General features: G+C 35.5%; 1 protein-coding gene across 1 annotated transcript; it reads right to left on the reverse strand.

The window, feature by feature from the left end:
• Positions 1-1,519: 1,519 nt before the first annotated feature.
• LOC139868590 (calcium-dependent protein kinase 8-like) lies at positions 1,520-6,801 on the reverse strand. The gene is made up of 8 exons (XM_071856927.1): positions 6,298-6,801; positions 5,447-5,570; positions 5,204-5,347; positions 4,401-4,553; positions 2,407-2,522; positions 2,149-2,319; positions 1,762-1,992; positions 1,520-1,675 (listed from the first exon to the last, which is right to left on the reverse strand). Exons 1-8 carry the CDS (start codon positions 6,799-6,801, stop codon positions 1,520-1,522), a joined length of 1,599 nt encoding a protein of 532 aa, XP_071713028.1.
• Positions 6,802-23,648: the final 16,847 nt, after the last annotated feature.

Consider the following 23,648-nt stretch of genomic DNA (forward strand, 5'->3'; position numbering starts at 1 on the left):
AAGTATAATATTGCTTTTGAATTAAAGATTCAATAAAGTTTTATTGTCTTTATTGCTTTTAAGGTACGTTTTCATTTATCTTTATCGCATCTTTTTAATTATGTTTATTTTTAACTGCAATTGTTTAAATTCATCTCCAACTATGAACTAAATGTTCATAGTGATTATTTGAATGAAAAATGATTTTAAGATTAGAAAGGAATAGTCGCCGGCTATGGAGTTACAGCTGCCAACTATGCTCCATAGAACCGACGGCTATGTGCTTAAATATGCAAATTCCGGTTTACTCCGGATATGTATAATGTGGTTTGTGTAATTCGTAATTATTTGTCAATTGCTGCTGTAATTAATGATTTCAATGGGATGCTTAATGTAAAAGGTGAATAGAAAGTTTATGGTTAACACATCATTAATTCTAAATAATTTGTTTACTTGATTTATTCAGTTAAACGATTAGTCATATCAAATAGGTGATTAAATTAATTTTTTGCATGAAATTTAAGTCAATATTATTAGAAGTAATTAGTGAAGTAATCATGAATACACTTATATAGTGATAATTAATTTATTAGACTTATTCAAAAGAACCTTAGTTTTTGTGAGCTTACATGTCAATTGCATGAGAATCTAGTTAGGTTGTGCATTTGCACATCACTAAATTTGATCTGATTATGTTTATTAGCTTATTTACTTGTCAGTCTGATTAAATATTGTCTGAGTTCTAATCACAAAACTTAGATGATATTTATTATGCAATTATAAGAATTCTACGAAATCAGGATATTAGCTTTGTATGTCCACTTAGCTAATAGGTTTAACTCAGCACAATTAAACCAAAGTAAGTCCTTCTGATTGATTGTTACGTGATAATTAGTTTTACTAATTTAAATAGGAATAACAATCGATCTATAATATGAATAACCACTCATTTAATTATAGTTGAATTTATTAAAATCAAAATTCTATCTTTCGTGAAATAGTCTTATAAAATAACTCTTATTATAAAATTATACTTTATTATTTCTTTCTAAGAGATAATAATATAATAATAATTAAATATAAAATAATTACAATATAATATAGAATAATTCTATTTCTTTTCTAAGAAGTAGATTAATTTAAAATACAACTCTTATCCGCTTTTATTTATTTCCTAAAATAATTCTAAGAAGTAGATTAATTCTATTTCTTTCCTAAAATTCTAACTTTCGTGAAATAGCCATTTCTGCCCTTGAACCACTCTCTCCTTACGCTTATGGTGATTCTTGTTCCTAACCGGTGGATGCGGGATTTTGGAAGAAATACTAATATTAACCGTGACCGGTTCACTCTCGGCCAAGGATGCCATTAGATTATCAAAAGCCGCAAAAGCATCGCCGGTCATATTAATTACCCATAAAATAGGTTAATCAAAATTTTGACTACTCTGAACTAGTAAAGATATAGGATTAACATATATAGTACTAAAGTTTGTCAATATAATCACTTAAATAGCTTGTTTCCATCCACATTCTATGTTCTACAGTTCATTTAATCTTTCATTTTTGTCTATTGATTTGAACATTTTCACACTAATTGCATTCAACATTACTCTCGAATACTGTCGAGATGCCATCTTCCAGTCCATCCCTGTTGTCATCATCGCTGCAAACTCGGGGTAACTTATTCGTCCATCCTACAACACACAAAACAATCAAATTCTTACATTTTCTTACATAATTTAAATTTCTCATTTGCATTTGCCGCGATCATTTTTATTACCTTATCTAGGTCAGCGTCATGTATGATATCATGAACTAACTTTTCGTTAAGTGAACTTTGGTCTTCAAACAAAGAGTCTTTCAATTCATCAAACTCAATGTACCCATTTTTATCTTTGTCGAAATGGTGAAAAGCTTGCCGAAGATGATCATCATTGCTCATTCGTTTCAAATGAATTGCGACCATCATAAACTCCTCGCAGTTTAGCACCCCGTTTTCATCAAGATCAGCCTTCAAACAAGTATGAAAACTATTAACAACATGACTTTTTACATGACAATATTCAGAACGAATATATATTTTCATCATACTCTAACTTTTGTGAATATATATTTTTCATCATACTCTTAACTTTTGTGAATTAAGTCGCCGATAAATGGTACTTACGGCTTCCATTAGCATGTGGACATCAGGATCATCGAGCGGTTGATCTCCGATTAAACACAAACCATCTTTGAATTCTTCAAAAGTAAGTGATCCGTTTTTGTCTTTATCTATGTCATCGAACATTTGTTTTAGTCCATGTACTTGTTCAACAGGCAAATTTTCAGCAACCACCTGAATTAACAATCAAATAAAGGTCAAGATTTTGACATTTATTAATTTATCAAGCATTAAAATTGAAAAGTGATTAAATTAACTTACACTAATGACCTTCTTTTTGAACTTGTTCATCAAAGAGAATTGTTGAATTCTTGATCGTACGTTTTCTCCCAATGGAATGTTGGGGACCTTGTGTGCATTTTGAATCCATTGGTTCTCTACAATAAGTTACAAAACCTTCTTAGTAACTTCACTATTTATAGATACTGAACATTACATAGTCATCTAGTTTTATAGTAATAATAATAAGAAAAGAAAAAAAAAAGCAAATGAACTATCTTTAAAAAGGACTTTTTTATTTTGGACAGCGATTGGGATCACCCGAGGGGGACTAAACCACCCGTTGAGATCATCTCCCGTTTCGACTATGCCGATGCAGCGATAATAACCCGCCCTCATTGTTGCCCGGGAGAAATTGAGTTTTTAATATGTAGTCAACAGAGGTCGAACTCCTGACCTTGGACTTTTTATGTTGACATTTGCTTAGTTATACGAACAATTTTAAGGAATTGTTGTTAGTTGTTAATGCACAAACATTGATGCATATGGCAAATGGCCCGAAAAGGTAACATAAAGTTACTCAATTTGACAATCAAAGTAACCCCCAATTTGTACAAGCCCGAAAAAGATTTCAGTTTTATTTTTGCGCAAGAAAAGGATTATGTGTTCAAAAATTTTAAAATTGAGGTAATCTTCGTTAAATTTATTAACAATCGTTAGTTAAAATACACAATTGATCCCTAAAGTTTGCTAAAAACTGTACCACTAGTCATTATCATCTTCATCATCACTGATTCACCCACCTTCCTCTTCCTTACCTTCATCCCAAGTTAAAAACAATCTTTAACATCTTTCAGTCTTTCAGAATCTTCATCCTTACCCTCACAATCTTTAACATCTATCATAATCTTCATTCTTACCCTCACAAAATTTCAGAATTATGAAGAACATTAGGATGAATGACGATGAGCAAAACTTACGATTCTGAATTCCAGCGAGTTTTAGCATATGATTCCAATGCAAAACCTATTTGAAATCATGTAGTAAATGTTCGTTGGTCATTTTCTTAACCCGTAACAGATCACAACTTCCGAATTTGATGATTAGAGATGCGTTTGACTTTTGTTGACCACAAAAAAAGATTCAAATCTGAGCTAAATTTGTTGTTGTAACTTCGATCTGAGTGTTCGAAGAGCACAATCGTGTATATAGTAACTCAGATCTGCAATTGTTTTGGTGATTAAACTTCAAAACAATAAAAACCTAAATTTTTTGTTGAACATGGTGAAGAACATTAAGCTCAAACACTACCTTTTAGTATCTGTAAATCGACACACTTTATTTTTGTCGTTAACAATGGGAAAGTGAAGACTGAAATTAGAAGGATCGATAACACTAGCCGATAAGTAACCGATGGTGGTGGTGATGAGACTCATGGTGGTGAAGATGATAAAGAGGACAATGACTAGTGTTCAATTTTTAAGACTTTGATCTTTTGTTTCTTTGACAACGCACAGATTTGTGAAGATTGGGTTTTGAAAAAGAGGATAAAGATTGTGGTTGAAGATGATGAAGAGGTTATTGGTGCAATCTTTTAACAAACTTTAGGGACCAATTGTGTAATTTTGACTGCCGATCGTTAATGAATTTAACGATGTTACCTTTTCTCCGAAGTTTTTAAAATTAAAATCCTTTTCGGGCATCTTTTTTTTGGGAACCTTGATTGTCAAATTTGACAACATATGTTACCTTTTTGGGCCATTTGCCCTGATGCATAATATGATAACGTTAAGGACTGTCATTAACAAAACACTGGTGATTCAAGCATGGATACTAACTACTAACATATATGAAAATTAATATTAGTAATATGCACTCAAATTAGTTATTAATAAAGTTAATTGATCAGCATGCAGTCACATAATTAACTAGTCTGTTATGCAAATAGTCCGAGTACAATAATAAAGTTCAACTCATTATTCAAACTGTCTAATTGTATATAAAATGTACATGTATAAGCTTAGCAAAATACTTACGGAGGACTTCTTCAACGGTCAACCGATCATATGGGTTTGGGTGAAGCATGCCCCTTACTAAGTTTTTTGCATCTTCGGATACCCTTGGCCAAGGATCTCTTATAAAGTTTACCTCACCAATAATTATTGCTTGTGCGATGCCCTCTTCTGTTTCTGTAAATTGGAACCACCACCACATTATGAGTAAAGTTTTGGACATTTTTTAAACGATTAATTACCCCCAATAGTTTAACAGTTGTCATGAATTCATGGTGGCTTTGTGGTTGAGTGGCATACAGCGTAAATAGAGGCCATGGGTTCGATCCTAGCCTTACGTCCTTCAAAATTTGAGTGGATAGTGAAATTTGTAGTCCTTTGAGTTATTAATGTTTGACTTTTGAATCAAATAAATCAGATTCTATATGAAAAAGATATAATCAAAATGGTGAAAGCTCGCAATTTACATTATTAATAATTTACTTCAGAGAGTTCTCATGTTCAAATCAACATATCTTGGAGTGTCAGGAAAAAGGGTCAGAACGGTTATGGAATAACTCGGTTATGTGTGTACATATGAGTAAAATATTCATCTTTCTCATGTATTTTGAACAAGAAAAACTTTATTCATTTACCAATTACAGCTAATTTTGCCCCACAAAATTTACATTCAATCTCTGCCATTATGTTTAACCATGAGTTATACAATTTTACTCTATCATGTGTTGACCGTGTGGCCGAACGGTGAGAGACCGACAGCAGGTCAGTTTTGCCCATATTTTATGGTCATATATGCCTAACGGATAAGTGAACATATAGTCATGTACCTGCCCAAAAAGGAGGAACTCCACAAAGCAAGATATAAAGAATGACACCAGCACTCCATACATCAATTTCTTCTCCGTAATTCCGTTTGAGTACTTCAGGGGCCATGTAGTACGGGCTTCCAACAATTTCTTTAAATCTTTGTCCTATGTTAATTAACCAAATTGAGCTGTAAATCAAGAAAATAATTAAAAAAAAAAAAAATAAAGAAAGTTAATCTGATTTGTTTATGAAGATGTACATACCAGGCTTGAAGAAAATCGAGAGACCAAAGTCGATCGCCTTTAGAGATGCGTTTTCGCCTTTGTGAGCGTACAAGAAGTTCTCCGGTTTCAAATCGCGATGCATTACTCCATGTTTATGACACACCTAAATTTTGTTGTTTCTTTAACAATGTGAGAGCATAACGTAGACCAGTAATATATAAGAAAGTTAATCAATTTGTCAATTTATTATTAGGATATATAACGTTTTATAATTCTAAAAATGTTGCGAAAGTACTCCACTTTTACTCAATACACAATGGCCGGCTTGTGTGTTGACGTGGGTCTCAGTCATGACCTGAAAATACAAATCGCGACTAGCGATTTCTAGGACTATCACCAGGACACACAACACATAAGCTGGCTGTTGTGTATCGTGAGATACATAAATACATTATGGGGTATTCACATAACCTTTTTTAAAAAGGACAAAACGTTATGTATTTTAAAAATCGCAAATCATTTAGTTTCATGCTTTAACATATTTAGTTCATTGAACATTCGATACGTGTTCTGTTTTCTCCTTTTGACATGATATGATTAATTAACCTATTAAATTATACTCCTCTATCCTTATATGTTGTACACGTCATTTTATATAACTCTTTTGTACAAATGTTGTGTATCTCTATTTGTAGAAAATTTGTATGTCTAGCATACATAACTCTTCCATATATCTATCATTGCATATTTCTACGCACACATTTTATAAAGTGTTGCCAATCCTTTCTTATAACGCATTATCAAGAAATTATGTGGGTTAATTAAACTACAGTTGCATCAAATTAAAAAGCTTAATTAGTAGCCAAAAGAGGATAATTGACAATAATAACCTGGACAACTTCAAGAATAGTTTTGATAACAAGAGCAGCTGCTCTTTCCGTATAATGACCTTTTGAGACTATTCGATCAAATAGTTCACCACCTTCACAAAGCTCCATAAGTAAATAAATTGCATCTCTATCTTCATAAACATCTTTATAACTCACAATATTTGGATTTATAGGCATATGTCTCATAATAGCCACCTCATTTCTCACATCTTCAACGTCGATTTCAGCTCGTAATTTAATCTTTGATATTTTCTTACAAGCAACTTTTTCGCCCGTTGTTTTATCGTGACATTCATATGTTATCCCAAACTCACCTCGACCCAACTCTTTACCAAACTTGTAACGTTTAAAAATGTCTTTTCCGGCAGAGCCTTTGAGCACATTAGCCGGACGTTTGAACGACCTAGAAGTTTTGGATCTGATCATGGGTCGTTCGGGATGAATGGGTTTATTTGTGGGTCTTTCTAGATAGTTTGTGTTTGGAATAGACATGCAGCCCCCCATGGATGATGGTTGTGATATGTAATGCAATTAGGGTTTGAATGATGGGGGTTGCAAGTTAGAATCAAGAAAGATTAAGGATTTTTGAAAATGATTTAAGAAATTACATTGATGGATTGGAAGTCCTAGTTTTGTGGTGCATTTTTTGATTTGATGGTGATTTTTAAGTTGGATTTTGTTGGGTTATTTAGCACTATCATATCATGTTCATGATTCCGTATTTTTTGTGATTTCTTGTGGGATGAATGTATATATAATTTTTAAATTTCAATAAAAATTGATACTAGTAATAAATAATTAAATAGAATGAAAAAAACAACACCCAGTTCTCGTTAATTTGTATTTGTTGAATGGAGTGTTTGATATCTTGAATATCTCAAATCATGATGTAGCTTACATAATAAATAGCTTAGCAAGGCATAAACCTAATGGACTAAATAGTATAAATGGGCCCTTATAGAACACGGGTCAATAATATAAATATGGGCTAATACACTAGTCTAACATCCCCCGCAATCGTAACGGGAGCAGAGCGAACGCTGAGACTGGATCTAAACTCATCAAACAGTGCCGTTGGTAAGCCTTTCGTGAAGATGTCTGCAAACTGACAGCGAGAGGGAACATGAAGCACACGCACATGACCTTTCATAACAAGGTCGCGAACAAAGTGTATATCTATCTCTATGTGTTTGGTTCTCTGATGTTGAACCGGATTGCCAGACATGTAAACAGCACTCACATTATCGCAATAAACAAGAGTAGCGGATGCAAGCGGGCAGTGGAGCTCACGAAGAAGATTACGAATCCAACAAGTCTCTGCAACGGCGTTGGCAACGCCTCGATACTCTGCTTCTGCACTGGAGCGAGATGGTGTATGCTGCCTCTTGGAAGACCAAGATAAAAGATTATTGCCTAAAAATACATAGTACCCGGAAGTGGATCGATCGTCTAGTAGATGGACAGCCGGCCCAATCTGCATCAGAATATGCAACCAAAGATGTAGTAGAAGAAGCAAAGAACTGGAGGCCAAGATCCAAGGTTCCATGTATATAACGAATGATCCTTCGGAGGGCAGCCATGTGAGGCTCCCTAGGATCGTGCATGAAGAGACATATCTGCTAAACCGCATAAGAAATATCTGGTCGCGTAAAAGTAAGGTACTGAAATGCGCCTGCAAGACTGCGATATAGTGTGGGGTCCTTGACCGGAGGACCACTCGCAGTGAGTTTGGCACACGTATCAATCGGGGTCCGACTGGAGTTACAACCAACCATACCTGCGCGTTCTATAATCTCGGACGCGTACTTCTGCTGTGAAAGAAACATCCCTGTAGAAGTACGAGTGACAGAGATACCCAAGAAATAATTCAGCGGACCAAGATCTATCATGGAGAACTCCTGATGCAATGAGTTGATAACCAGCTGGAGAAAAGCAGTCGATGATGCAGTCAAAATGATGTCGTCTACATATAGTAATAAATAGGCCGTGTCCACACCCTGGCTATAGATGAACAAAGATGTGTCACATCTGCTGTGCTGAAAACCAACACGCTGAGCATACTCATCAAACCTGTGAAACCAAGCACGAGGTGCCTGCTTCAAACCGTACAGAGATTTCTGCAAAAGGCAGACATGGTCCGGATAAGCAGGGTTACGAAACCCTGGAGGCTAATGCATATAGACAGTCTCAGATATATGGCCATGGAGAAAAGCATTCTTGACATCTAGTTGATGAACGGGCCAGTGTCGAGAAGCAGCAAGACTAAGAAAAGTCCTGATAGTAGCCGGTTTGACAACCGAGATGAAGGTCTCATCACAATCAATACCAACCTGCTGATTGCAACCATTAGCAACAAGACAAGCATTGTACCTGCTTAGGCTACCATCTGCATTAAACTTGTGCTTAAAGAGCCAAATGGAGCGAACTATGTTCGTGTCCGATGGCTTAGGCACAAGAGTCCAAGTACCATTTTCAATTAAAGCATTATATTCCTCGGTCATAGCGTTGTGCCAGTTAGGGTCAAAGGGCTTGGGAGTATGTTTTTGGGATAGGAGTGGGAGCAGATACATGGAGGTTTAGTCGTTGGACGGGTTTGGTGATACTGAGACGGTGGCGAGTGACCATAGGGTGAGTAGATAACGTGTTTTGTGGTTAAGGGGCATGAGGTGTGAAATGTCCCGTTCTTATTGATTAAAAACGTTCCATATTAATTGATTTCGTTGCGAGGTTTTGACCTCTATATGAGACGTTTTTCAAAGACTGCATTCATTTTAAAACAACCCATAACCTTTATTTCATCAATAAAGGTTTAAAAAGCTTTACGTAGATTATCAAATAATGATAATCTAAAATATCCTGTTTACACACGACCATTACATAATGGTTTACAATACAAATATGTTACAACAAAATAAGTTTCTTGAATGCAGTTTTTACACAATATCATACAAGCATGGACTCCAAATCTTGTCCTTATTTAAGTATGCGATAGCGGAAGCTCTTAATAATCACCTGAGAATAAACATGCTTAAAACGTCAACAAAAATGTTGGTGAGTTATAGGTTTAACCTATATATATCAAATCATAATAATAGACCACAAGATTTCATATTTCAATACACATCCCATACATAGAGATAAAAATCATTCATATGGTGAACACCTGGTAACCGACATTAACAAGATGCATATATAAGAATATCCCCATCATTCCGGGACACCCTTCGGATATGATATAAATTTCGAAGTACTAAAGCATCCGGTACTTTGGATGGGGTTTGTTAAGCCCAATAGATCTATCTTTAGGATTCGCGTCAATTAGGGTGTCTGTTCCCTAATTCTTAGATTACCAGACTTTAATAAAAAGGGGCATATTCGATTTCGATAATTCAACCATAGAATGTAGTTTCACGTACTTGTGTCTATTTTGTAAATCATTTATAAAACCTGCATGTATTCTCATCCCAAAAATATTAGATTTTAAAAGTGGGACTATAACTCACTTTCACAGATTTTTACTTCGTCGGGAAGTAAGACTTGGCCACTGGTTGATTCACGAACCTATAACAATATATACATATATATCAAAGTATGTTCAAAATATATTTACAACACTTTTAATATATTTTGATGTTTTAAGTTTATTAAGTCAGCTGTCCTCGTTAGTAACCTACAACTAGTTGTCCACAGTTAGATGTACAGAAATAAATCGATAAATATTATCTTGAATCAATCCACGACCCAGTGTATACGTATCTCAGTATTGATCACAACTCAAACTATATATATTTTGGAATCAACCTCAACCCTGTATAGCTAACTCCAACATTCACATATAGAGTGTCTATGGTTGTTCCGAAATATATATAGATGTGTCGACATGATAGGTCGAAACATTGTATACGTGTCTATGGTATCTCAAGATTACATAATATATAATACAAGTTGATTAAGTTATGGTTGGAATAGATTTGTTACCAATTTTCACGTAGCTAAAATGAGAAAAATTATCCAATCTTGTTTTACCCATAACTTCTTCATTTTAAATCCGTTTTGAGTGAATCAAATTGCTATGGTTTCATATTGAACTCTATTTTATGAATCTAAACAAAAAAAGTATAGGTTTCTAGTCGGAAAAATAAGTTACAAGTCGTTTTTGTAAAGGTAGTCATTTCAGTCGAAAGAACGACGTCTAGATGACCATTTTAGAAAACATACTTCCACTTTGAGTTTAACCATAATTTTTGGATATAGTTTCATGTTCATAATAAAAATCATTTTCTCAGAATAACAACTTTTAAATCAAAGTTTATCATAGTTTTTAATTAACTAACCCAAAACAGCCCGCGGTGTTGCTACGACGGCGTAAATCCGGTTTTACGGTGTTTTTCGTGTTTCCAGGTTTTAAATCATTAAGTTAGCATATCATATAGATATAGAACATGTGTTTAGTTAATTTTAAAAGTCAAGTTAGAAGGATTAACTTTTGTTTGCGAACAAGTTTAGAATTAACTAAACTATGTTCTAGTGATTACGAGTTTAAACCTTCGAATAAGATAGTTTTATATATATGAATCAAATGATGTTATGAACATCATTACTACCTCAAGTTTAGTAGGTAAACCTACTGGAAGTGATAAGAAATGATCTAGCTTCAAAGGATCTTGGATGGCTTGAAAGTTCTTGAAGTAGGATCATGACACAAAAACAAGTTCAAGTAAGATTTTTACTCGAATTAAGATAGTTTATAGTTATAGAAATTGAATCAAAGTTTGAATATGAATATTACCTTGAATAAGAAAGATAACCTACTGTATATAACAAAGGTTTCTTGATCTTAGATGATTACTTGGAATGGATTAGAAAGCTTGGAAGTAAATTAGTAAACTTGAAGGGATTTTTGAAGTGTTCTTGAAGTGTTCTTCCTATGATGATTATAGCTTGATTCTTGAAGTGATTTTTGATGAAGATGATGATTAACTACTGGAAAAATACGTTCATAATAGTGTGGGTGTGTTGAGAGAGAATTAGAAAGAGAATTGGAAGTGAAATGGAGTGAATGATGAGTGGTAATTGGTGAGTGTTGAGTGGGGTTAAAAGGAGTTCTAGTTAGTTGACTAGCTCATGGTAGAAGTTAAAATTGATTAGTCATACATGACATAATCAAGAGTGGAATCCCATGCTAGTTCCTATTGGTATATACCCATAGTAAGTACGTTTTGAAGCTGTGTATAATACGGGTAAAAATACGACTTGAATTCTTGATGAAAGAAAAGAATGGGAAAGTAACTGTAACCATTTTCGTTAAGTATGAGTGTTTTGATATATGTCTTGAAGTCTTCCAAAAGTATTTTAATATATCTAAATACACTACATGTATATACATTTTAACTGAGTCGTTAAGTCATCGTTAGTCGTTACATGTAAGTGTTGTTTTGAAACCTTTAAGTTAACGATCTCAATTAATGTTGTTAACCCATTGTTTATTATATCTAATGAGATGTTAAATTATTATATTATCATGATATTATGATATATTAATATATCTTAATATGATATATATACATTTAAATGTCGTTACAACGATAATCGTTACATATATGTCTCGTTTCGAAATCCTTAAGTTAGTAGTCTTGTTTATATGTATATAACTCATTGTTAATATACTTATGGAGATACTTACTTATCATAATCTCATGTTAACCATATGTATATCCATATATATATCTTCATGTCGTTTTTACAAGTTTTAACGTTCGTGAATCGCCGGTCAACTTGGGTGGTCAATTGTCTATATGAAACATATTTCAATTAATCAAGTCTTAACAAGTTTGATTGCTTAACATGTTGGAAACATTTAATCATGTAAATATCAATCTCAATTAATATATATAAACATGGAAAAGTTCGGGTCACTACAGTACCTACCCGTTAAATAAATTTCGTCCCGAAATTTTAAGCTGTTGAAGGTGTTGACGAATCTTCTGGAAATAGATGCGGGTATTTCTTCTTCATCTGATCTTCACGCTCCCAGGTGAACTCGGGTCCTCTACGAGCATTCCATCGAACCTTAACAATTGGTATCTTGTTTTGCTTAAGTCTTTTAACCTCACGATCCATTATTTCGACGGGTTCTTCGATGAATTGAAGTTTTTCGTTGATTTGGATTTCATCTAACGGAATAGTGAGATCTTCTTTAGCAAAACATTTCTTCAAATTCGAGACGTGGAAAGTGTTATGTACAGCCGCGAGTTGTTGAGGTAACTCAAGTCGGTAAGCTACTGGTCCGACACGATCAATAATCTTGAATGGTCCAATATACCTTGGATTTAATTTCCCTCGTTTACCAAATCGAACAACACCTTTCCAAGGTGCAACTTTAAGCATGACCATCTCTCCAATTTCAAATTCTATATCTTTTCTTTTAATGTCAGCGTAGCTCTTTTGTCGACTTTGGGCGGTTTTCAACCGTTGTTGAATTTGGATGATCTTCTCGGTAGTTTCTTGTATAATCTCCGGACCCGTAATCTGTCTATCCCCCACTTCACTCCAACAAATCGGAGACCTGCACTTTCTACCATAAAGTGCTTCAAACGGCGCCATCTCAATGCTTGAATGGTAGCTGTTGTTGTAGGAAAATTCTGCTAACGGTAGATGTCGATCCCAACTGTTTCCGAAATCAATAACACATGCTCGTAGCATGTCTTCAAGCGTTTGTATCGTCCTTTCGCTCTGCCCATCAGTTTGTGGATGATAGGCAGTACTCATGTCTAGACGAGTTCCTAATGCTTGCTGTAATGTCTGCCAGAATCTTGAAATAAATCTGCCATCCCTATCAGAGATAATAGAGATTGGTATTCCATGTCTGGAGACGACTTCCTTCAAATACAGTCGTGCTAACTTCTCCATCTTGTCATCTTCTCTTATTGGTAGGAAGTGTGCTGATTTGGTGAGACGATCAACTATTACCCAAATAGTATCAAAACCACTTGCAGTCCTTGGCAATTTAGTGATGAAATCCATGGTAATGTTTTCCCATTTCCATTCCGGGATTTCGGGTTATTGAAGTAGACCTGATGGCTTCTGATGCTCAGCTTTGACCTTAGAACACGTCAAACATTCTCCTACGTATTTAGCAACATCGGCTTTCATACCCGGCCACCAAAAATGTTTCTTGAGATCCTTGTACATCTTCCCCGTTCCAGGATGTATTGAGTATCTGGTTTTATGAGCTTCTCTAAGTACCATTTCTCTCATATCTCCAAATTTTGGTACCCAAATCCTTTCAGCCCTATACCGGGTTCCGTCTTCCTGAATATTAAGATGCTTCTCCGATCCTTTGGGTATTTCATCCTTTAAATTTCCCTCTTTTAAAACTCCTTGTTGTGCCTCCTTTATTTGAGTAGTAATGTTATTATGAATCATTATATTCATAGATTTCACTCGAATGGGTTCTCTGTCCTTCCTGCTCAAGGCATCGGCTACCACATTTGCCTTCCCCGGGTGGTAACGAATCTCAAAGTCGTAATCATTCAATAATTCAATCCACCTACGCTGCCTCATATTCAGTTGTTTCTGATTAAATATGTGTTGAAGACTTTTGTGGTCGGTATATATAATACTTTTGACCCCATATAAGTAGTGCCTCCAAGTCTTTAATGCAAAAACAACCGCGCCTAATTCCAAATCATGCGTCGTATAATTTTGTTCGTGAATCTTCAATTGTCTAGACGCATAAGCAATCACCTTCGTTCGTTGCATTAATACACAACCAAGACCTTGCTTTGATGCGTCACAATAAATCACAAAATCATCATTCCCTTCAGGCAATGACAATATAGGTGCCGTAGTTAGCTTTTTCTTCAATAACTGAAACGCTTTCTCTTGTTCATCATTCCATTCAAATTTCTTCCCTTTATGCGTTAATGCAGTCAAGGGTTTTGCTATTCTGGAAAAGTCTTGGATGAACCTTCTGTAGTAACCATCTAGTCCTAAAAATTGGCGTATGTGTTTCGGAGTTTTCGGGGTTTCCCACTTTTCAACAGTTTCTATCTTTGCCGGATCCACCTTAATACCTTCTTTGTTCACTATGTGACCGAGGAATTGAACTTCTTCCAACCAAAATGCACACTTTGAAAACTTAGCGTACAATTCTTCCTTCCTCAATACTTCTAACACTTTTCTCAAATGTTCACCGTGTTCTTGGTCATTCTTTGAGTAAATAAGTATGTCATCAATGAAAACAATGACAAACTTGTCAAGGTATGGTCCACACACTCGGTTCATAAGGTCCATGAACACAGCTAGTGCATTAGTTAAACCAAACGGCATGACCATAAACTCGTAATGACCGTAACGTGTTCTGAAAGCAGTCTTTGGAATATCATCTTCTTTCACCCGCATTTGATGATACCCGGAACGTAAGTCAATCTTTGAATAAACAGACGAGCCTTGTAGTTGATCAAATAAGTCGTCGATTCTCGGTAGTGGGTAGCGGTTCTTGATGGTAAGTTTGTTCAACTCTCGGTAGTCGATACACAACCTGAATGTACCATCTTTCTTCTTGACAAACAAAACAGGAGCTCCCCACGGTGATGTGCTTGGTCGAATGAAACCACGCTCTAAAAGTTCTTGTAATTGGCTTTGCAGTTCTTTCATCTCGCTGGGTGCGAGTCTGTAAGGAGCACGAGCTATTGGTGCAGCTCCTGGTACAAGATCTATTTGAAATTCAACGGATCGATGTGGGGGTAATCCCGGTAATTCTTTCGGAAATACATCGGGAAATTCTTTTGCGACGGGAACATCATTGATGCTCTTTTCTTCAGTTTGTACTTTCTCGATGTGTGCTAGAACAGCATAGCAACCTTTTCTTATTAGTTTTTGTGCCTTCAAATTACTAATAAGATGTAGCTTCGTGTTGCCCTTTTCTCCGTACACCATTAAGGGTTTTCCTTTTTCTCGTATAATGCGAATTGCATTTTTGTAACAAACGATCTCTGCTTTCACTTCTTTCAACCAGTCCATACCGATTATCACATCAAAACTCCCTAACTCTACTGGTATCAAATCAATCTTAAATGTTTCGCTAACCAGTTTAATTTCTCGATTCCGACATATATTATCTGCTGAAATTAATTTACCATTTGCTAATTCGAGTAAAAATTTACTATCCAAAGGCGTCAATGGACAACTTAATTTAGCACAAAAATCTCTACTCATATAGCTTCTATCCGCACCCGAATCAAATAAAACGTAAGCAGATTTATTGTCAATAAGAAACGTACCCGTAACAAGCTCCGGGTCTTCCTGTGCCTCTGCCGCATTAATATTGAAAACTCTTCCGCGGCCTTGTCCATTCGTGTTCTCCTGGTTCGGGCAATTTCTAATAATGTGGCCCGGTTTTCCACATTTATAACAAACTACATTGGCATAACTTGCTCCGACACTACTTGCTCCGCCATTACTTGTTCCGACACCATTCGTTCCTTTCATTCTGTTAACCCCTGGTCCGTAGACATCACACTTCGCCGCGCTATGACCATTTCTTTTACACTTGTTGCAAAATTTGGTGCAGAACCCCGAGTGATACTTTTCACACCTTTGGCATAGCTGCTTCTGATTGTTGTTGTTGTTGCGGTTATTATTGTTGTTAAGATGATTGTTGTGGTTGCTGTTGTTGTTGTTGTTGTTGTTGTTGGGCCGTTTGTTGTAGTTGCGATTGATGTTGCGATTGTTAGGATAGTTGTTGCGATTATTGTTATAATTGCTGTTGTTATTGTATTGGTGATTCTTATCACCGTTTTCCTCCCACTTTCTTTTGACTTGCTTCACATTGGCCTCTTCAGCAGTCTGTTCTTTAATTCTTTCTTCAATCTGGTTCACTAGTTTGTGAGCCATTCTACATGCCTGTTGTATGGAGGCGGGCTCGTGTGAACTTATATCTTCTTGGATTCTTTCTGGTAATCCTTTCACAAACGCGTCGATCTTCTCTTCCTCATCTTCGAATGCTCCCGGACACAATAGGCACAATTCTGTGAATCGTCTTTCATACGTGGTAATATCAAATCCTTGGGTTCGTAACCCTCTAAGTTCTGTCTTGAGCTTATTGACCTCGGTTCTGGGACGGTACTTTTCGTTCATCAAGTGCTTGAATGCTGACCACGGTAGTGCGTACGCATCATCTTGTCCCACTTGCTCTAGATAGGTATTCCACCATGTTAACGCAGAACCTGTGAAGGTATGCGTAGCGTACTTCACTTTGTCCTCTTCAGTACACTTACTTATGGCAAACACCGATTCGACCTTCTCGGTCCACCGTTTCAATCCGATCGGTCCTTCGGTTCCATCAAATTCCAAAGGTTTGCAGGCAGTGAATTCTTTGTAGGTGCATCCTACACGATTTCCTGTACTGCTAGATCCAAGGTTATTGTTGGTATGTAGCGCAGCCTGTACTGCGGCTATGTTTGAAGCTAGAAAAGTACGGAATTCCTCTTCATTCATATTCACGGTGTGTCGAGTAGTCGGTGCCATTTCCTTCAAAATAGTCAAATGGAACAAGTTAATCATACAGAATATTAAGAGTAGTTAATAGTATATTGTAGCATAATATGAACTCATTTATAAAAGCTTTTTCTTCATATTAGCGTTTTATAAGTTTAAATTCGGGTAGTACCTACCCGTTAAGTTCATACTTAGTAGCTAATATACAATTCAACTACTACAATTCTATATGAAAAACTGATTATAATAATATTTCGCGTTCAAATTTTTACACAATATTTTACAAACTTACAATACCGCTTATTTTACATATAGCATGAAATATAGCACACAATAAATTTGATACAAGATGGTTGTGAAGATAATTCTAGCTAGTACACAAGTCGTTCAGCAAAGGCAATAAAGACACGTAATTCATACGTCCAGAAACAAGTCATGCATTCTGGTTTTACTAGGATTACTTCCCATCCTTGGTCTTGTGGAACATAACCGTTATGGCCATTGATAAGACAGCGTGTTGTAACGTCGTCAAAGGGACGAGGGTTACGTAATGTCCAACAGTCCCGTAACAATCTAAATACCTCATTTCTTACCCCAATTACCGACTCCGTCACTTGTGGGAACGTTTTGTTTAATAGTTGTAGCCCGATGTTCTTGTTCTCACTTTGGTGAGAAGCGAACATTACTAATCCGTAAGCATAACATGCTTCTTTATGTTGCATGTTAGCCGCTTTTTCTAAATCACGAAGTCCAATATTCGGATATATTGAGTCAAAATAATTTCTTAACCCATTGCGTAAAATAGCATTTGGGTTCCCCGCAATATATGCGTCAAAGTAAACACATCGTAACTTATGGATTTCCCAATGTGATATCCCCCATCTTTCGAACGAAAGCCTTTTATAAACCAAGGCATTCTTGGAACGTTCTTCGAATGTCTTACAAACTGATCTCGCCTTAAATAGTTGTGCCGAAGAATTCTGACCGACTCTAGACAAGATTTCATCAATCATGTCTCCGGGTAGGTCTCTTAAAATATTGGGTTGTCTATCCATTTTCTATTTTTATACTGTAAAATAGACAAGATTTAGATTCATAAAAAAAATACTTATTAATACAAGCAATTTTTACATATATCATAAAGCATAAGCACACTATATTACATATATTACACCACACGAATACAACTATCTTATTCCGACTCGCTTGTTTCTTCTTCTTCGGTTTTGGTTCGTTTTGCCAAGTTTCTAGGGATATATGATGTTCCCCTAATACGAGCCGTAATTTTCCACATTGGTTTAGAAGAACCTGGTGGTTTAGAGGTTCCCGGGTCATTGTTACCACTTAAGGACTTCGGGGGTTGACGATACATATAAAGTTCATCGGGGTTGGAATTAGATTTCTCTATTTTTATACCCTTTCCCTTATTATTTTCTTTTGCCTTTTTAAATTCAGTTGGGGTAATTTCTATAACATCATCGGAATTCTCGTCAGAATCCGATTCATCGGAGAATTGGTAATCCTCCCAATATTTTGCTTCCTTAGCGGAAACACCATTGACCATAATTAACCTTGGTCGGTTGGTTGAGGATTTTCTTTTACTTAACCGTTTTATTATTTCCCCCACCGGTTCTATTTCTTCATCCGGTTCCGATTCTTCTTCCGGTTCCGATTCTTCTTCTGGTTCCGACTCTTCTTCTGGTTCCTCTTCGGGAACTTGTGAATCAGTCCACAAATCATTCCAATTTACATTTGACTCTTCATTATTATTAGGTGAGTCAATGGGACTTGTTCTAGAGGTAGACATCTATCACATAATATCAAACGCGTTAAGAGATTAATATATCACATAATATTCACATGTTAAAAATATATAGTTTCCAACAAAATTTGTTAAGCAATCATTTTTCAAGTAAACACGGTCGAAGTCCAGACTCACTAATGCATCCTAACAAACTCGATAAGACACACTAATGCAAAATTCTGGTTCTCTAAGACCAACGCTCTGATACCAACTGAAATGTCCCGTTCTTATTGATTAAAAACGTTCCATATTAATTGATTTCGTTGCGAGGTTTTGACCTCTATATGAGACGTTTTTCAAAGACTGCATTCATTTTAAAACAACCCATAACCTTTATTTCATCAATAAAGGTTTAAAAAGCTTTACGTAGATTATCAAATAATGATAATCTAAAATATCCTGTTTACACACGACCATTACATAATGGTTTACAATACAAATATGTTACAACAAAATAAGTTTCTTGAATGCAGTTTTTACACAATATCATACAAGCATGGACTCCAAATCTTGTCCTTATTTAAGTATGCGATAGCGGAAGCTCTTAATAATCACCTGAGAATAAACATGCTTAAAACGTCAACAAAAATGTTGGTGAGTTATAGGTTTAACCTATATATATCAAATCATAATAATAGACCACAAGATTTCATATTTCAATACACATCCCATACATAGAGATAAAAATCATTCATATGGTGAACACCTGGTAACCGACATTAACAAGATGCATATATAAGAATATCCCCATCATTCCGGGACACCCTTCGGATATGATATAAATTTCGAAGTACTAAAGCATCCGGTACTTTGGATGGGGTTTGTTAAGCCCAATAGATCTATCTTTAGGATTCGCGTCAATTAGGGTGTCTGTTCCCTAATTCTTAGTTTACCAGACTTTAATAAAAAGGGGCATATTCGATTTCGATAATTCAACCATAGAATGTAGTTTCACGTACTTGTGTCTATTTTGTAAATCATTTATAAAACCTGCATGTATTCTCATCCCAAAAATATTAGATTTTAAAAGTGGGACTATAACTCACTTTCACAGATTTTTACTTCGTCGGGAAGTAAGACTTGGCCACTGGTTGATTCACGAACCTATAACAATATATACATATATATCAAAGTATGTTCAAAATATATTTACAACACTTTTAATATATTTTGATGTTTTAAGTTTATTAAGTCAGCTGTCCTCGTTAGTAACCTACAACTAGTTGTCCACAGTTAGATGTACAGAAATAAATCGATAAATATTATCTTGAATCAATCCACGACCCAGTGTATACGTATCTCAGTATTGATCACAACTCAAACTATATATATTTTGGAATCAACCTCAACCCTGTATAGCTAACTCCAACATTCACATATAGGGTGTCTATGGTTGTTCCGAAATATATATAGATGTGTCGACATGATAGGTCGAAACATTGTATACGTGTCTATGGTATCTCAAGATTACATAATATATAATACAAGTTGATTAAGTTATGGTTGGAATAGATTTGTTACCAATTTTCACGTAGCTAAAATGAGAAAAATTATCCAATCTTGTTTTACCCATAACTTCTTCATTTTAAATCCGTTTTGAGTGAATCAAATTGCTATGGTTTCATATTGAACTCTATTTTATGAATCTAAACAAAAAAAGTATAGGTTTCTAGTCTGAAAAATAAGTTACAAGTCGTTTTTGTAAAGGTAGTCATTTCAGTCGAAAGAACGACGTCTAGATGACCATTTTAGAAAACATACTTCCACTTTGAGTTTAACCATAATTTTTGGATATAGTTTCATGTTCATAATAAAAATCATTTTCTCAGAATAATAACTTTTAAATCAAAGTTTATCATAGTTTTTAATTAACTAACCCAAAACAGCCCGCGGTGTTGCTACGACGGCGTAAATCCGGTTTTACGGTGTTTTTCGTGTTTCCAGGTTTTAAATCATTAAGTTAGCATATCATATAGATATAGAACATGTGTTTAGTTAATTTTAAAAGTCAAGTTAGAAGGATTAACTTTTGTTTGCGAACAAGTTTAGAATTAACTAAACTATGTTCTAGTGATTACGAGTTTAAACCTTCGAATAAGATAGTTTTATATATATGAATCAAATGATGTTATGAACATCATTACTACCTCAAGTTTAGTAGGTAAACCTACTGGAAGTGATAAGAAATGATCTAGCTTCAAAGGATCTTGGATGGCTTGAAAGTTCTTGAAGTAGGATCATGACACAAAAACAAGTTCAAGTAAGATTTTTACTCGAATTAAGATAGTTTATAGTTATAGAAATTGAATCAAAGTTTGAATATGAATATTACCTTGAATAAGAAAGATAACCTACTGTATATAACAAAGGTTTCTTGATCTTAGATGATTACTTGGAATGGATTAGAAAGCTTGGAAGTAAATTAGTAAACTTGAAGGGATTTTTGAAGTGTTCTTGAAGTGTTCTTCCTATGATGATTATAGCTTGATTCTTGAAGTGATTTTTGATGAAGATGATGATTAACTACTGGAAAAATACGTTCATAATAGTGTGGGTGTGTTGAGAGAGAATTAGAAAGAGAATTGGAAGTGAAATGGAGTGAATGATGAGTGGTAATTGGTGAGTGTTGAGTGGGGTTAAAAGGAGTTCTAGTTAGTTGACTAGCTCATGGTAGAAGTTAAAATTGATTAGTCATACATGACATAATCAAGAGTGGAATCCCATGCTAGTTCCTATTGATATATACCCATAGTAAGTACGTTTTGAAGCTGTGTATAATACGGGTAAAAATACGACTTGAATTCTTGATGAAAGAAAAGAATGGGAAAGTAACTGTAACCATTTTTGTTAAGTATGAGTGTTTTGATATATGTCTTGAAGTCTTCCAAAAGTATTTTAATATATCTAAATACACTACATGTATATACATTTTAACTGAGTCGTTAAGTCATCGTTAGTCGTTACATGTAAGTGTTGTTTTGAAACCTTTAAGTTAACGATCTCAATTAATGTTGTTAACCCATTGTTTATTATATCTAATGAGATGTTAAATTATTATATTATCATGATATTATGATATATTAATATATCTTAATATGATATATATACATTTAAATGTCGTTACAACGATAATCGTTACATATATGTCTCGTTTCGAAATCCTTAAGTTAGTAGTCTTGTTTATATGTATATAACTCATTGTTAATATACTTATGGAGATACTTACTTATCATAATCTCATGTTAACCATATGTATATCCATATATATATCTTCATGTCGTTTTTACAAGTTTTAACGTTCGTGAATCGCCGGTCAACTTGGGTGGTCAATTGTCTATATGAAACATATTTCAATTAATCAAGTCTTAACAAGTTTGATTGCTTAACATGTTGGAAACATTTAATCATGTAAATATCAATCTCAATTAATATATATAAACATGGAAAAGTTCGGGTCACTACAAGGTGGAGGTGATGGCGCATTGTCTTGAGGGGTTGGAGTAGGGGGCGGGTTATGTGGTGGAGGAGCATGAGGTGGAGGTGATGGCGCATTGGCCGATGGGGTTGGAATTGGGTTTTGAGCGTATGGAGGTGGAGGTGAGGTGTCAGGGTCATTTCGAGAGAAAAGATTAGGAGGAGGATCAAGGAACTCATATGAGCGAGGTGTGGAGGTGGTGGTGGAGCCGTAGGGAAATGAGGTCTCGTCAAATGTGACGTGACGAGATAATATGATCTTATGAGTAGAGGGGTCGTAACAGCGGTAACCACGGTGGTTGGATGGGTATCCGAGAAAGATGCAAGGAGTAGAACGTGGAGCGAGTTTGTTAGTGGTGTTAAGATGAGGATAGCAGAGGCATCCGAAGACACGAAGGGAGAAGTAATTTGGGGGGTATTTGTAGAGGCGTGTGTGTGGTATCTCATGATTAATTGCAGATGATGGAAGTAAGTTAAGGAGATAAGTGGCCATATGTAGCGCTTCTACCCAGAAGGTTGGAGGTAGATGAGCTTGAAACAGAAGAGTGCGGATAAGGTTATTAATCGTGCGGATCATGCGTTCATATTTGCCATTTTGTTGTGAGGTTTGGGGACAAGAAAAACGAATTTTGATGCCATTGTTTCGGTATAGTTGGTGTATTTGGTTGTTGTCAAATTCTCCACCATGGTCGCATTGAAATGCTTTTATTTCACTATTAAATTGATTTTTTACATAGGCACGGAATTGTACAAATATGTTAAAGACATCAGATTTATTTCGTAATGGAAAAACCCACAAATAATGCGAATAATGGTCTAAAAAAATAACATAGTATTTAAAACCACTAAAACTCGGAATCGGAGAAGTCCATAAGTCCGAATGAACAATGTCAAATAATGAAGAACCACTGGAAACAGAATTACTAAACGGAAGTCTCACATGTTTGCCGAGTTGACAAGCATGACAAAGAGTAGTAGACTTCGTGTTATTACAAGAAATAGAATTACTAGAAACAAGACGACGAAAAACATCAGTGCTTGGATGTCCGAGACGCTGATGCCAGATACTGGGGGTGGCGAGGAGAGCACGATGAACTCGCAATGAGGTCTGAGTCGTGAATGGATAGAGATCACCGGTGCTGTCGCATCGGAGAAGGAGGCGGCTGGTCAAGTAATCTTTTACAGAAAATCTAAACTCGTCAAAACAAACAGAAACCTTATTATCACGGGCAAAACGGCGAACAGAGATAAGATTTTTAACAATATTAGGCGTAACAAGAACATTATTAAGGTGCAAAGGTCGGTGAATGTTAGGCAAAACGCTATGACCAGTGCTGACGACAGGAATTGGACTCCCATCCCCAACGGCTACCGAAGGATACATGCAATGATTAAAAACGGTACTTAAATTTTTAATGCTAGATGTAAGGTGAGTGGACGCACCTGTGTCCATAGTCCAACTTAAGTCACTGTAATCTGGAAGAGTAGTAGCATTAAACACGTGTGGCATAAGTGTTTCCTGACTCGGTTGCGAAGGCGGTGCAGATGTGTGAAAAGCTGGTGGTCCACAAAA

The sequence above is a fragment of the Rutidosis leptorrhynchoides genome, chromosome 1 (genome assembly GCF_046630445.1).
Source record: "Rutidosis leptorrhynchoides isolate AG116_Rl617_1_P2 chromosome 1, CSIRO_AGI_Rlap_v1, whole genome shotgun sequence".
In the NCBI taxonomy this organism is placed as follows: Eukaryota; Viridiplantae; Streptophyta; class Magnoliopsida; order Asterales; family Asteraceae; genus Rutidosis; species Rutidosis leptorrhynchoides.